General features: G+C 64.4%; 2 protein-coding genes across 5 annotated transcripts; both read left to right on the plus strand.

Annotated features, from left to right (window-relative positions):
- The first annotated feature begins 106 nt into the window (after positions 1-106).
- On the plus strand, positions 107-2,266 carry LOC141968369 (uroplakin-3b-like protein 1). The gene is made up of 6 exons (XM_074922971.1): positions 107-227; positions 671-814; positions 925-1,156; positions 1,250-1,326; positions 1,673-1,802; positions 1,939-2,266. Exons 1-6 carry the CDS (start codon positions 182-184, stop codon positions 2,042-2,044), a joined length of 735 nt encoding a protein of 244 aa, XP_074779072.1. The 5' UTR covers positions 107-181; the 3' UTR covers positions 2,045-2,266.
- A 2,207-nt stretch (positions 2,267-4,473) lies between these two features.
- On the plus strand, positions 4,474-14,285 carry LOC141968166 (ras GTPase-activating protein 4-like). 4 transcript variants are annotated; one of them, XM_074922572.1, is made up of 20 exons: positions 4,474-4,601; positions 8,710-8,766; positions 9,128-9,241; positions 9,572-9,633; positions 9,754-9,886; positions 10,154-10,235; positions 10,421-10,552; positions 10,633-10,724; positions 10,964-11,087; positions 11,195-11,348; positions 11,678-11,742; positions 11,979-12,091; positions 12,161-12,347; positions 12,595-12,732; positions 12,858-13,178; positions 13,254-13,391; positions 13,467-13,602; positions 13,689-13,809; positions 13,889-13,947; positions 14,088-14,285. In XM_074922572.1, the coding sequence occupies exons 1-20, from the start codon at positions 4,537-4,539 to the stop codon at positions 14,207-14,209; spliced, it is 2,415 nt and encodes an 804-aa protein (XP_074778673.1). In that variant the 5' UTR covers positions 4,474-4,536; the 3' UTR covers positions 14,210-14,285. The 4 variants fall into 4 exon arrangements, 2 of the variants coding, with proteins under 2 accessions (XP_074778673.1, XP_074778674.1); XM_074922573.1 differs by having other exon boundaries at positions 13,299-13,391; XR_012634816.1 differs by having other exon boundaries at positions 13,730-13,947; positions 14,088-14,174.
- The last annotated feature ends 171 nt before the right edge of the window (positions 14,286-14,456 follow it).

The raw sequence follows: 14,456 nt of genomic DNA on the forward strand, positions 1-14,456 counted from the left end.
AGCACGCCCCGCCGCGGGCGCTCGGCATAGGAAATGCTCCCCGGGGAAACGGGCCCAACCTGTTTGCCACAGGCTGAGGCCGGTGCAGGAATGTGGGCGGTTGGCAGCCGCAGGCGGGTCCCTTGGGGACGCAACGCCCGGCCACCCTCACTCCTGCCCTCGGCACCCAGCCACCCGCACGATGTTCCCGCTGCTCCTCCTGCTCCTGGCGACGGCCCACGGCCTGGGTGAGTCCACCAACACCATCGGGCTGGGCTGGGGGTCCTCGCTGTCCCCTGCTTGCAGGGGTCCCCTGTGCACAGGCACTGGGAACCCCCCTGGAACCTGGAGGTACAGGACAGCCGGTGCCCCCTCCCATTCTGGGTGTCACCCCTCGTGTCCCTGGTCTGCTGGCACAGCGTGGGGTCCTTTGGGGTCTTGCAGGGGTGTCCCTCCCCGGGTGGTGGCACAGGGGTGTCTTTGCTTCCTCTTTTCATGAAACACGGTGTGTCTGAGCCCAAAACAGGGGGCAGGAGGAGAGTGGGGGCCCCACAGTCGGGATCACAGGGGGCAGCTCCCTCCTGTCCCCATCCCCACCCTGAGCTCCCAGCACCGCTGCAGCCGGTCGGTCAGGGGCTGCGGTGGGGGGGCCCGGACCCTCTGCTGCACCCCCCTTGGCTTGTCACTGCAGATGAGATCGCATACACACCGATCCTGGCCAGCCCCACGCTGGGGGGGCAGACGACCACCTCCACCTTCGTGCTGGAGCAGCCCCGCTGTGTCTTCGAGGTGCAAGACAGCGCTGTCATCTGGCTGGTGGTGGCTCTCCCCGAGGGTAGGTGGGGTGCGGCGAGGCCCCGGGGGGGCAGCCCCGGGCAGGGGTGTGCACAGGGTTCCCCCTGGCCCCCCCGGGGTCCCTCCTCACCCCTGTCCCCATCCCTGCAGCTGTACCCAACTTCAACAACAGCGTGGGGCCAGGGACCCCGGAGAGGGCTTTTCAGGAGTTCCCCACGAACGCCCCTGCCTACATGACCCTCAACACCACCCTCCTCAACTACCCCTGCCCCAAAACCCCCGGGGAGATCACGGTGCTGCGCGTCGGCAGCGAGACCAGCTGCACCAAGGATGAGATGAGACCCACCTGCAACGGCCCCCTGCCTGGTCCCGGGCCATACCGGTGAGCCTGCTCACGGGGATGTGCCCCCCCGGGCCTGCTGACAGCCGCCCCCCCGGCTCACGGGACCACGGCCAACCTCCCTTCCCATCCCAGGGTGAAGTTCCTCGCCCTGGAGGGCTCCCAGCCGGTGGCGCAGACGGCCTGGTCAGAGCCCATCACCCTGACGACAGGTACCGCTGCCGGGGTGCTCCTCCTGCCCCTCGCACTCATCCCGCTGCCATCGGGGGGGGGGTGTGGGGTGGTCCTGGGGGAACTGAGGCAGGGCGCTGCTGCGGGTCCTGCTGGGGTACGGTGGCACCGTGCGAAGGCACGCCGTGTGTTTGCACGGTGCATTTGCTCACTGCCATCGCATCCTGCGCTTGCAGGGCTCGTTTGCCCGCTGGGATTGCACACCGTGTTTGCACGTTGCATTTGCACGGTGCAGTTGTGCACTGGGATTGCCCACGAGCGCACCGGGGCCCCCCCTGCTGCCCCGGGGTGCGTGTGTTGCTCCCTCCCCTCCCCTTCTCTCCCCAGCCCGGCAGCCCGGCAGCATCCCAGCGATGGGCAGCAGGCACGGCGCTGGCATGATCGCCCTCACCACCATCCTCTCCATCCTCTTCGCCATCCTGCTGGCCGGCCTGGTGGCCATGCTGGTCTTCTGGGGGTGAGTGCCACCCCCATGTCCCACCGCACGGCCCAGGAGCCGTGATGGGTGCTGGGGCACATGGGAGCAGCATCAGAGGGTGACACCAGCACCCCGTGGCCCCCCCCCCATCCCTCACACCCCCTTCCCTCCCCAGCTCGGATGCCTGCGGTGGCAGCAGCACCTTCAGCAAGCCGGAGGCCGTGACGGTGCGACGGTACAACACCCACCACGTCTACGACCAGCCAGCCGCCCGGCTCTGAGACCCCACCACGGCCCTTCGCTGCCTCCCCACTGCCCCCCTGGCACCAAACTACCTCCCCGCCTGCTCCTGAGCTGGACGCTGCCAGGCCACTCTCCCTGGGGTGCCCTGGCGATTGCAACACCCGTGTCAGTGGCACAGTGCCCACTGCGGGCGGCACAACCAGAGCTGCCCCGTGGGCCAGGGCCCAGGGAAGCTGCGATGGAACAGGAGATTAAAAGCCTTTCCGCATGCTTTGTGCCCAGCCTCTGCCTCCTGTTTGTGACACCCCCCCCCCCGGGAATGACACCTGCTGAAACCTCACCACCTCCTGCAGCCCCCAGGAAAAGCCCCATGGCCCCATCCCCGTGTCCCCACACAGGGCTCTGAGCCCCATCCCTGGGTGGGGGACGGCCACTGCCCAGGGCAGGATGCAGTCAGGGACGCACTGGAGTGGCAGAAGGATTTTCACACCCATCTTGGGGTGTGTGGTGCCACCTGCACCCACTTTGAATGGGGAAAATTCCCTGGGGCGTGAGGCAGAGAGGGGAGCTGACCTCCCAACAGCCCTGGCGCAGGGGTGAGTGGCACAGAAATGCCACCAGGAGTGGGTGGGGAGGTATAGGGGGGTGTTTCTCCCCATTCCCCTTCACCCCACAGCAATTTCTCTCTGCCCCAAAACCAGAGGAGGCAGAACTGGCCCAATCCTGCCCGGGTGCTGCTGATATTCCCCTGTTAGCCACAGGATGGCAAGAGGGGACCAGCAGCCCAAATCCCTGATCCTGCTCTGGGGGATGTGGGGGCCTGATCCTGCACTGGGGGTGGGTGTGGGGGTGGGCTGTGTTGGGCCTGATCCTGTACTGGGACTGTGAGGGGCCAGACCCAGCATTCCTGATCCTGTACCAGGGTGGGGGTCCCTGATGCTGCACTGGGGAACGTGGGTGCCCTGATCCTGCAGCCTGGGCAGGATGAGACCCCCTTGGTGCTGAATGAAGAGGAGGGTGGAGAGCCCTGCAGGGTGGCCATGCCCCCCCTTTGCGTGGAGCTGGGGCAGGTACACATACACGTGTACACATCAGGTGCATACACCTCCATATACCTCTGCATATATATATATATATTAAACCCCCATTTTTTTCCGTGGGCGCTGTGCAAAGGGCAGCATCACATTTCTACCTGATCCGTGGTCACAGCGCCCTTACCGGGGTGTCCTTACACTGCCGGGGGGGTGTTAGCAACCTGCCCCCCCCTCCTGGCGCTGTGCTGCCAGGAGCCGGCCTCGGCCAAGCCCAGCCAAGGAAACCAGGGAAATCCGGTGATTAACCCCTGCGGAGACCGGCCGGGGCGCAGCCGGGCGACGGATTCATCTGGCAAACCCATGTCCCCACTCTGTCCTGCCCCTGTCCCCTGAAATGAAACACCCGTTTCACCCGCTAAGCGGCTGCGCGTGGTTGGGGGGGTTTGTCCCCCATCACGCGGGTGCTGCTGGGGGTGGGACACGAGGCCCTGGCCGCGTGCGGGGCTGGAGACGGCACATGGGGAGGTGCGAGTGATGGGGGGGGGGGGACTGCGCCCTGTCCCCCGTGTGGGGGAGGCAGAGGAGCAGCGTGAACCCGCAGTGTCCCCACGGTGCCCCCGCGGTACCCCCGTCAGTGTTCCAGCAGTGTCCCCTCCGTGTCCCCGCGGTGTCCCCATACTGTTCCAGCAGTGTCCCCACGGTGTCCCCACAGTGTCCCGGGGTGTCCCCGTGGTGTCCCCACAGTGTCCCTGCAGTGTCCCCGCAGTGTCCTGGCAGTGTCCCCGCGGTGTCCCCGCGGCGGCCGGGCGCAAATGCCAAGGCCCGGCGGTGTCTGTGCGCGGCCCTGAGCCCCAGCTTTGGGTGCCGGGAGCGTCCTCGAGCCGAGGCGGGTCTGGCAGGAGGGCTCCCCCTCCTGTATTTATCCACTAAAGCCCCCCCGAAGCGCTACCGGATCCGCCGGGATTGCTGAAACCGGGGAGGGGGTGGGCAGTGATTAAAAAGAATAAGTTGGAAAAGGAAGCGAAAGGTGGGGTTTGGGGCCCAGGCTCGCGGGGGAGCCGGGGGCAGCAGGGACACGAGGTGGGTCCGGTCCTCCATTCCCAGCGCAGGCGGGGCGCCGGGCCAGGCCCCCCCGGCCGCACCGCCCTGGGCCCGCGGCCGGTCCCCGCGGCTGAGAGGGACCGAGGGGGGGCCCGGCGGGACCGCGGCGGCGCGGGGGGACCCCGGGGCAGCTCAGCCCCGCCCACACCCGCTCAAGCCACGCCCACACCCGCTGAAGCCCCGCCCATTCCCGCTCAGGCCCCACCCCCTATCTGACAGCACATAGATTCACCCAATCGCCACGGCGAAAGGGCTTCTAGCCCCGCCCCTTATCCCGCCCCGCTCTTTGATTGGCGGCCGCCGGCGCCGGCCCGCACATGGGCTCGGGGCAGGGTGGCCGCCGGTTCGAGGCTTGGCTCGGCTCCGCCGCTCGCCCTCCCGCCCTCCCGCTCGCCATGGCGCGGCGGAGCGCGCTCTCCATCCGCATCGTGGAGGGCAGGAACCTGCCTGCCAAGGACATGTGAGTGCCCCCGGGGAGCCGGGAGGGGTTCGAGGGGCAGCACCCCGGGAGAGAGCCCCCCCCCCGCCCCAGCAGCGCCGTGGGGTGCCCCACACGACAGTTCCCTGTGCTTCGGGGATACCCCCCAGGGTGGCTTTGGGGTGTCCCCCTTGCTCTGGGGGCAGTGGGGTCCTCCCAGCAGTGCCCGTGTTTTGGGGGTTCCCTCCAGGGTGACTCTGGGGTCCCTTTGCATTGGGTGTCCCCCCAGCATGGCTTTAGGGTGTTCCCCCCCACAGTGTGTGTACTTTGGGGGTTCTCCCCAGGGTGGCTTTGGGAATCCCCCTTGCTTTGAGGGTTCTCCCCACATTAGCTTGGGTGCCCCCAGCAGTTCTCAGTGCTCCCTCAGGAGTGCTGTCGTGTCCCCCCGAATTTGGAGATACCCTCTAGGATGGCTTTGAGGTTCCCTCCCAGAAGCACCCAGTGCTGTGTGGTGCCCCCAGCAGTGCTTTAGGGTACCCCAAGCACTTTGGAGGGCTCTCCCTGCGCTGCCATGGGTCAGGGCAGCCCCCACCATGCCCTACATCTCCTGCAGCTGGGTCTTTTGCAGGGACCCCGGGCCATGAAGCGGGACCCCCGGTTCAGCTGTCCCCCAAAAAGAGCAGGGAGGAACCCTGGTGCTCTGGCCCCCGTCACCGCTCTGTTCCCAGCCCTGGCTCAGACCCACCTGGCTGCGGTCCAGGGGGCTCTGCTGGCAGCCCCTTGGGTTGGGCTTCCCCTCCTTGGCAGCTCCCCAAGGGCTGCCCACGTGTCCCGGCATTATCCTCATCGCTCTGATCCTTCTGGGGTGGGATGTGGGGACGGTGTTGGGGTGAGATGGGGGGATGGCATCGGGGTGGCCCCCAGCCACCAAGGCAGCAGGAGGCTGTAGAGGAGCACTCAGCAGCCAGGCAGGGTCAGGGCTGCTGGAAAACCAGCAAAAATCCCTGCAGCCGTCATGGAAAAAGAGGATAAACAAGGAAAGAAACATGACTTTTTTTTTTTTTTTTTTTCTTTTTTTAAATCCCATGTGTCAGGGCCTGATTTTTAAATCCCTTGGCATAACTCCCTGCTGGGAGCTCAAACCAGCGCGAGAAGGCTCTGGTTTTCAGGAGAGCGTGTTGCAGAAAGCTGCTGTGTGATAACGCCTTGAGCGGAGCTTTCCAGACCGCAGGCTTTGGGACACGGCTTTGGGCAGGGAGGGAAACCCGAGCGCAGGACCCGTCACGCTCACCTGCTGCTGCCTGACCTTGGCCGTGTCTGGCTGCCGTCCCCCTCCCCTGTGGACGGGGGCTTGTGAGATCCGGTTCCTCTGCTCTGCCCTGGCACAGCCTTTGGAATCACCACCGGTTTCCCCAGGGAAAAAAACCCCTCTGCGGGGTGTCAACAGCAACGCCGGGCATGTTTGCAGGTCAGACCCTCCTTGCAGGCACCCGTGGGTGATGGGGCGCCCTCAAAGCCCTGTGGGGGCCCCCCCACCTCTTGCAGGATTCCGCACAGGGAGTTGCAGGAGCAGGATTTGGCCAGTGTTGCTGTGGCTTGTGACCCCCCTCGTGCCCCTCTGTTCCCAGGAGCTGTGCCACTGGCAGCCCCCTCCTCACCCTGGGCAGCAGCAGTGTGATTTCAATGGGGTTTAGCCCCCATGTCAGCCTCCGGGTCGCTGTGCCCACAGGTCTCCCACCTCCTCCCAGTTCAGAGGAGCTGCTGTTTGGTTTTGCTTTCCAAGCCAGCGCCCGCCCAGCACGGGGCTGGGCACTGTGCAGCCATGAAACCACAAAACTGCCCATAAAGAGACAGGAAACCCGCTCCTGTTTTCGCCCTCCCGCACGTCATTGCCCAATGCTGGGGCCAAAACAGGCAGGCAGGACACGCTGCAGCAGCTCCAGCTCAGCCCCAGGTGGGCTCTGCCCCTGTCCCCCCTCAGGACGCAGTGACCGTATGAGCTCCCTCCCAGATGGGTGCTGGAAAATCCTCCTCTGCATCTTCATTGCTGGAAAGCAAGAAAAATTATCTGCTTTATTTTTATTTTATTGCCTGCCATACCAAGGGCTGGGCAAAGCAGCGCCGCTGTCTACACAAGTGAATTTTTAATCACAAAACTCAGCGCCTCAGCCCCCAGTGCTGCCTGCTGGGATGGATGGCTGCGGGAAGCACGCATGTTTATTTCCTTCCCCCCCTTATTTATACTGTGCTATCAATCTTTAAAGCTTCAGTATTCATTTCCTCTTTTTAAAGCCCAATCTTCCCCTTTCCTAGCTCCTTCTGCTGCACTAGACCCCCGGTCTCGCCTCCTGTGGCCACCCGTGCCGACGTGGAGGGGCCGGAGTGGGTGGCTGAAGCAAGCCGTGCTCTGTGAGGTGTCGGCAGGATGCCCAGTGTCCACAGAGAGCCTGCAAGTTTTATAAACCTCTTCCCCTGACATGTCCCGGGCACTGGTTAGCATCCAGGGACAGCGATGCCATGCAGACGGTGTCACCCAGTGCAGTGCTGGGTTTCCTGTCTGCCTTTGGAGCGGGGATTTATCCGCCGCTGATTCAGATTGCGGGCTCCCCAGCAGCTTGGGCATCTCCTGCAGCCCGTGGAGGATGGATTTTGGTTGCCCTGCGTTTTAATCCCTGGAGCACGCAGCACCCGAGTACTGCATGGGCAGCTTCATGGCACCCTGCGTCCCAGGGGACGTGGAGCAGCCTGTGTGCTTCAAACGTCCCCGTGCTGGGGACAAGGTTTTCCTGCTGCTGGCATCCAGGCAGCTCCCATCTGAAGTCTGCCCTCGTTGCTGAGCATGGCTCAGGCAGGCAGATGTTCCCTTTCTGCCTGCATGCTCCCTGCCCGCTTCATGGTTTGCATAAGGCAGGAAATGTCAGCAACAGGCTCTGGTTAATGGTGCTTCATCCACTGCTCGCATTAAAACCCTCTCAGGAGGCTGGTTGGAGATAGGAGGGGGCAGGCAGAAAGCTGCTCCGAGCAACCTGCCTGCGCTGCCACACCACACGTGGCCCAGAAGGCTTGGAGTGCCTGGTGGGGGGGGTGCCAGCACCGTGCCTGGGAGGCACAGCTCAGAGAAACCCTCCCTGGCAGGGAGCACCCCAAAACCTTTTAATCCGCCACCGAGCAGCTGGGTGTCTCAACCTCTCTTGTTTTGGGATGGGAAAATCGCTCCGTGTTTGGGGTCCCCAAAGCCCCACCTATGGGCTCCCCCCCTTCTCCGGGACACTCTCGGTGGCTGATGGATGCTGCCAGGATCAGTGTTAATGAGTAACCGTGCTGGGAGCGGGCTGCTGCGCGCCGGCTGCCTGCGGGACGGCAGCACAACCTTTCCACTCTCTTGGCCAGCACCTGGGTCTTGCTGGCTCCTCTGCTTCTGACTGGAGCCCCCCCGCCCCCCTCCGAGTCACCTCATTTCTGATGAACTGGGGCAATAAGCTGTAAAATGGTGATTTTTTTTTTTTTTTTTTTTTTTTTTTTTGGCAGCAGCGCATAGGACTGATGACTTGGGTTCTCCCTGGGGAGGAAACTGTGTCGGAGCATTGTGGTGGCTGCCAACAGCCTGCGGTCACCATGGCACACACCGCCTGCCCTTTGCACCCTCTGCATCACTGGGGGTGTCCCCAGGGATGTCCCCATCCCTACGGAGGTGTTGGGGCTCTGGGTACACCCCAGGGCTGGAGGAGGCTGCTGTGGCCTTGCTCCCAGTGTGTGCAATGGGGCTGCGGGTGCCTGGAGCTATTTCGGGGAAAGGGTGGGTTTTGTTTGTTCTTCATCTTCCGATTTGGAAGAGAAAAGCCACTTTCAGCTGCCAGCAGGATGCAGTGGCTGGACACAGTGCTTCCCCAGGCTGAGAACAAAGCCAGGGTCACCACATACCTGTAGCCATGGCCAAATCCACCCACTGAAGCCTTTGGCTTCGGAGGGTGCCTCTGGACCCTGAGGTGTCCCTACAAGGGGCACCTGCAAGGTCCCACCTCTGGGGAGGGGGGGGGTTGCCAGGGCTGAAGGCTTTGGTTGCCCATGACCATGAGAGCCCCGTGGGGTGGCGGCAGGGCGGCAGGGCTGTGGCTGGCAGTGCTGACAGAGCTGTGCCGTGTCCTTCTAGCATGGGGAGCAGCGACCCGTACTGCATCGTGAAGATCGATGATGAGACCATCATCAGGTGAGTGGCTCCATGTCCCTGGCTGGTCCCAAACCTGCCAGCACACCCGGCTCTGGGCGGGTTCCTCCATCTACCCTGCTGCAGGCACAATATTATAATTATTATTACTATTATTATTCCCTGCTTTGGGCTAAGCCACTCCTCCAGACACAGGCTGTGATGTCTAAGATGTCTTGCCGGCCCAGAGGCACAGGACAGGACAGGGACCCATCCCCTGCCCCAACTGAGGGTTCAAAACTGTGGGTGCTGCCCCCAGCCATGTGTCACCAAAAGCTGTGAAGCTCCCCGGACTGGGGAGGTGGGGAGAGCCCCAGCAAGTGAGCCTCATCCCACCCTGTCACCGGTGCTGTCTGCCCTGCAGGACTGCCACGGTGTGGAAGACGCTGTCCCCATTCTGGGGGGAGGAATACGAGGTGCACCTCCAGCCCACCTTTCACAGCGTCTCCATCTACGTCATGGATGAGGATGCGCTCAGGTTGGCTGTGGGGTGGTGGGGGCTCGGCATGGGACTGGGAGGTTGGTGGCTTTGGCTGCCTGCATGCTCAACCCCGTTGTAGACACTGGAGACTCCACACTTGGCTGTGCTGGCTTGAGCTTTGGGACATAAATGGGTGAAGTTATTTCCCGAGATTATTTTCCAGCTGGCAGCAAGGGGCGGCTGGCACACTCCGTGGGGACAAAAGCACCATGATGGCCCCACCTCAGGACACCCAAGGCACCTTGTCCCCCCGAAATGCGTGGCAGGGGCCCGGCAGGGTGGGGGGCTGCAATCCTACCCCATGTCCTCCTGGTTTTTGTTTTCCAGCCACGACGATGTTATTGGGAAGGTCTGCATCACCCGGGACATGCTGGTGGAGCACCCCAAGGGTAGGGGGACGGGTGGCTGGGAGGGTCCCAGCAGGGACCCGTCTCCCAGCCCTGCAACAAGCTGGTCCTGAGGGCCCCCCCGAGGACCCCACCCCATGAGTGTGGCCCCTTTTCCCACAGGTTTCAGCGGCTGGGTGAGCCTCAGCGAGGTGGACCCCGATGAGGAGGTGCAGGGGGAGATCCACCTGCGGGTGGAGGTCCCGGGGAGCCAGGACAGCCGGCGGGTGCTGTGCTGCACCGTGCTGGAGGCCAGGTGAGGAGGGGACACGGGGGTGGCAGGAGCCTGCGTGGGCAGCTCCGTGACTCAGTTTCCCCACTGTATCAGGGTCTTCTCAGTTATCCTCCCTTGGGCAGAGCATCCTCCCCACCACCCAGCAGCTGACAGGGCTCCTGGGGCAGGGTCCACCCCATCTGCTGGGCTTTAGGACGTGCATCTCGAGATGCTGGGGGACCGAGGAGGGGTGTGGGTGCCCATAGGTATTTTGGGAGGTTGCTGGCAAATTCCTCCTCTTCTCGGCAGGGATTTGGCCAGGAAGGATCGGAATGGAGCCTCCGACCCCTTTGTCCGCTTGCGCTACAACGGGAAGGTGCAGGAGAGCACCGTGAGTGTGGCTTCAGTTTCTTGGGATCCCCCAACCTGCTGGTGGTGCAGGTGAAATCATCCCACTGGGAAGTCTGGACCTTGGCCAGGAGCCATCCCTGTCCCCCGGCGTCCCCAGCCTGGTGTCCCTGAGGAAGGGGTGTTGGATCCACCCAGCGAGGAGGGATGAAGCCATTGTCTTTCCAGGTGGTCAAGAAATCCTGCTACCCCCGCTGGAACGAGACCTTCGAGTTCGAGCTGGCCGAGCCCGCAGGGGAGAAGCTGTGCGTGGAGGTGTGGGACTGGGACCTGGTTGGCAGGAATGACTTCCTGGGCAAGGTGAGCCCCCAAACCCCGTCACAGCTGCTGGGGGGCCTGCCCGGCTGCCCGCCCGACCCCCTCCTGCCTTCCCCTCCCAGGTGGTGTTCAGTGTCCCGGGGCTGGAGGCGGCTGGGCAGGAGGAGGGCTGGTTCAGGCTGCAGCCCGACAAGTCCAAGCCGAGGGAGGATGAGTGAGTCTCAGGATGGGGGGGGGTTGGGGTGTGCCGGGGGTGGTGCCCACAGGGGGGGATATTCCTGGGAAGCTTCATCCCTTTGGAGAGGCAGCTCCTGGAAATGTCCTTGTCTGGGAGAGGGGGCAAGTGCCGGGCAGCCACACCTGCCTGCGCAGGCTTCCCTGGTCTGTCGGGCCACCTCCTGCTTGGTGAAGTACTTCTCCCTCCCTCTGCCCCGCCACCCTGTGCTCCTGCAGGCACCAGGGCAGCCTGGGCTCGCTGCAGCTGCAGGTGAGGCTGCGGGACGAGACGGTGCTGCCCTCCCAGTGCTACCAGCCCCTGGTCCAGCTCCTGTGCCAGGAGGTGAAGTCGGGGCGCCAGGTGAGGGGTCCATGCAGAGCCCTGCTGGGGCACCCACCTTCCTCCAGCTCTCTGCCAGGACGTGCATCTCCCTTGGGCCATCATGTTACGGTGCCTCTCCCTACCAGGACGGCCAAGTCCACCTGGTCACCCTCCTGGATGAAACCACCACAGCCGAGTGCCGGCAGGAGGTCGCCATCAGCTTGGTGAGACTCTTCCTGGGCCAAGGGCTGGTCAAGGAGTTTCTGGACCTGCTCTTCAAGCTGGAGCTGGCCAAGCCCTGTAAGGCTGGAGCGAGGAGTGGAGCTGGAGCTTCTAACCATCTCCTGGGGTTGCAAAACCTCTGGAACCTTGCGTGGTGATTTTTTTGGGGGGTGATGGTTGAGGTTCAGCCATCGCACAATGCTCTGGGTGGGAACCTGTTGGGTTCATCCTCACAGGCTGAGGTTGGTGGAGGAGCAGGTGGTGTGGGGTTAGGAAATTCCTGTAACTCCCATGGAAATGGCTGGGGATGGAGGGCACAACCCCTGTAAATGTCCCCCGTGATTGCAGCTGCCTGGTGGGTGACCTGTGGCTGTCCCCCAGGCCACAGACCCTCTCCTGTTTCGCAGGTGAGCCCAACACTCTGTTCCGGAGCAACTCCCTGGCCTCAAAGTCGATGGAGTCCTTCCTCAAGGTGCCACATTGCCTAAAACCTGCTCTTCCCACTCCACCCTGGCTCTGGGCTGTCCCTACCAGGGCGGGTTCCCAGGGGGAGTACTGGGAGGGCTGGTGGGGCTGTGTTTGTCTTCCCTGGGGCTGGGAGGTTGGAGAAAATCCCTTGGGTGACCCTTATTTGGGAGCCTGGGGGTGTCAGGTGCCAAACCTGTGGCTGTGCCCCCTGCCACTATCCCCTGCGCGGTCCCTCGGCAGGTGACAGGGATGCTATACCTGCACGCCGTCCTGGGACCCACCATCACCCGCGTGTTCGAGGAGAAGAAGTACGTGGAGCTGGACCCTGGCAAGGTCGAGGTCAAAGACGTCGGGTAAGGGGCACACGGGGCAGCGGGGTGGGGGGACTCCAGCTGTGGGGCTGATGGTGCTGGTGCCCACAGGTGCTCGGGGCTGCACCGGGTGCAGACAGAGGGCGAGGTGATTGAGCAGGGCCGCCAGCACCTCCAGTCCTATCTGGGCGAGCTGCTGGATGCCATCGTCAAGTCAGCCCCGGCGTGTCCCCCCGTCATCCGCGCCGCTTTCCGGCAGCTCTTCCTGCGCGTCGGGGAGCGCTTCCCCCAGCACCAGGTTGGGCTGCAGTGGGGGAGGAACGGGGGGTCAATCGGGCATGGTTGATGTGGTCTCCTCTTGGGCATGGGGGCAGCCCCCCAGGGATGGGACCCAAGGGGACAGCAGGGCCGTGCTGCACCCAAACACAACCCCGGTGCTGGAAGGCAGCCCCCACGTCCCTGGCGCATCGATGTACGCGGTGCCTGGGCATGTCCTTCTCTGGGACAGACCCTCACATGTCTCCCTCTGCCTCGGTCGGCCGTAGCACGCCAAGTTTGTGGCCATCACCAGCTTCCTCTGCCTCCGCTTCTTCTCGCCGGCCATCATGACCCCCAAGCTCTTCCACCTGCGGGAGATGCACGCCGACGCGCGCACCAGCCGCACGCTGCTGCTCCTGGCCAAGGTGGGACCGGGGAGGATGTGGCCGGGGGTAGCAGTGTCCCCCAGGCGGGGTTTTTTTGAGGTGTTCAGCTGCTTCCCAGTGGGGAGAGCTGGGTTGGTGACAGCGCTGTCCCCGGGGGTCTGCAGGCTGTCCAGATGGTGGGCAACATGGAGCCGGCGGCCGGGCGGGCCAAGGAGGCCTGGCTGGCCCCGCTGCTGCCCGCCCTGCAGCAGGGCATCGCCCAGATGAAGGACTTCATTGCCCGGCTGGTGGGGACAGAGGAGGAGGAGAAGGAGGAGGAAGGTGAAGGGCAGCTGCTGGGCCCCCCTGCCGTGGTGGTGAAAGAGGGGCTGCTCTTCGTCCTCAAGACGCGGGGCAAGGGGCCGCTGCTTGCTGCTGCTGCCAAGAAGCTCCACTTCTGCCTCACCGGGGAAGCCCTCAGCTTCGGCAAGAGCCCTGGCGCCGAGGTGAGGGAGCGCCAGGGGGACGGTTGGGGTGGCAGTGGGGTGGCCGTGACCCCCTGTGTGTGTGTCCCCCATCAGCGTAGTGGCGTCATCGCCCTGGCTGACATCCTCGCGGCTGAGAAGGTGGAGGAGAAGAGCTTCGGGAGCTCCCATGTCATGCAGGTGGTCTACGTGGACGCAGGCGGGCAGCAGGAGACAGCCTACCTCCAGTGCAAGGTGGGACCGGGGGGAGCACATATAGAGGGGTGTCCCAGCCTGGGGCCCCCCCTCACCTCTCCCACCCCCCCGCAGTGTGTCAACGACCTGAACCAGTGGCTGTCAGCCCTGCGCAAGGTGTGCGTCAACAACCCCCGCGTGCTCCGCACCTACCACCCCGGCGTCTTCCGTGGGGACAAGTGGAGCTGCTGCCACCAGAGGCAGAGGACAGGTACCGGGGTGGGCGCCCCGGAATCCCGCGGGTGTGCTGGTGGTGTGTCCCCACCCCCCCGCCATCGTGACCCCCCTGTCCTGCAGGGCTGGGTTGTGACCGCACCCGGCACGGTGTCACCCTCCAGGACTGGACTGACCCCCTGGACCCCGCGGCAGAGGCACAACGCCTCTTCCATCACCTCCAGGGCCTCCGAGGGGCCCTCAGGTGAGCCCCTGGCCCGAGGGACCACCCCAACCCCCCAGCTCCCGCCACGGGCCTGCCCCTCTCCTCCCCTTTTCCCCAGGGAAAAATACTGGGAGCTGCTGGAGCCGGAGGATGGTCAAAACGGCCCCCGGGGTGAAGGTGGGTTTGGGATCGGGTGGGATTTTGGGGACCACACTGGGGGCGCTGCGGTTGGGACATGTCCTGGGGTTTGGGGTGGGGGCTGTGGTAGTTGTGGGGTGACCCCTTGGGGTCTCACTGCTGCTCCCCCTCTCCTGCAGGTGCTCCCCTGCCCGAGGGGCTGAGCCGGCTCTTCGGGGTGCTGGGGGACCTGGAGGGCTGCCACCGCCGGGCGCAGCCCCCTGCCCCCCCGACCCCCACCCTGCTGCAGCTGCAAACATGAGGGGTCCAGTGTCCCCCTCCACCTCCGGGGGGGGGTGTCAGTGCCCCCATGCCTCGGGGACTGCGGCCGTGGCAATAAAGGCACTTTGTCCCCTGCAGCCCTGTCCTGTCCGTCACTGGTGAAGACACTGCTGCCCGCAGGGCCGGGCGCTGGTGGCTTGGGGGTGGGGGGGGGCAGTTGCTGGTGGCAGCCCTGGTGGTGGCACCACTGACATCACTGATGGCCCTGCTGGTGCCACTGCTGGTGG

Source organism: Athene noctua, chromosome 19, assembly GCF_965140245.1.
Source record: "Athene noctua chromosome 19, bAthNoc1.hap1.1, whole genome shotgun sequence".
In the NCBI taxonomy this organism is placed as follows: domain Eukaryota; kingdom Metazoa; phylum Chordata; class Aves; order Strigiformes; family Strigidae; genus Athene; species Athene noctua.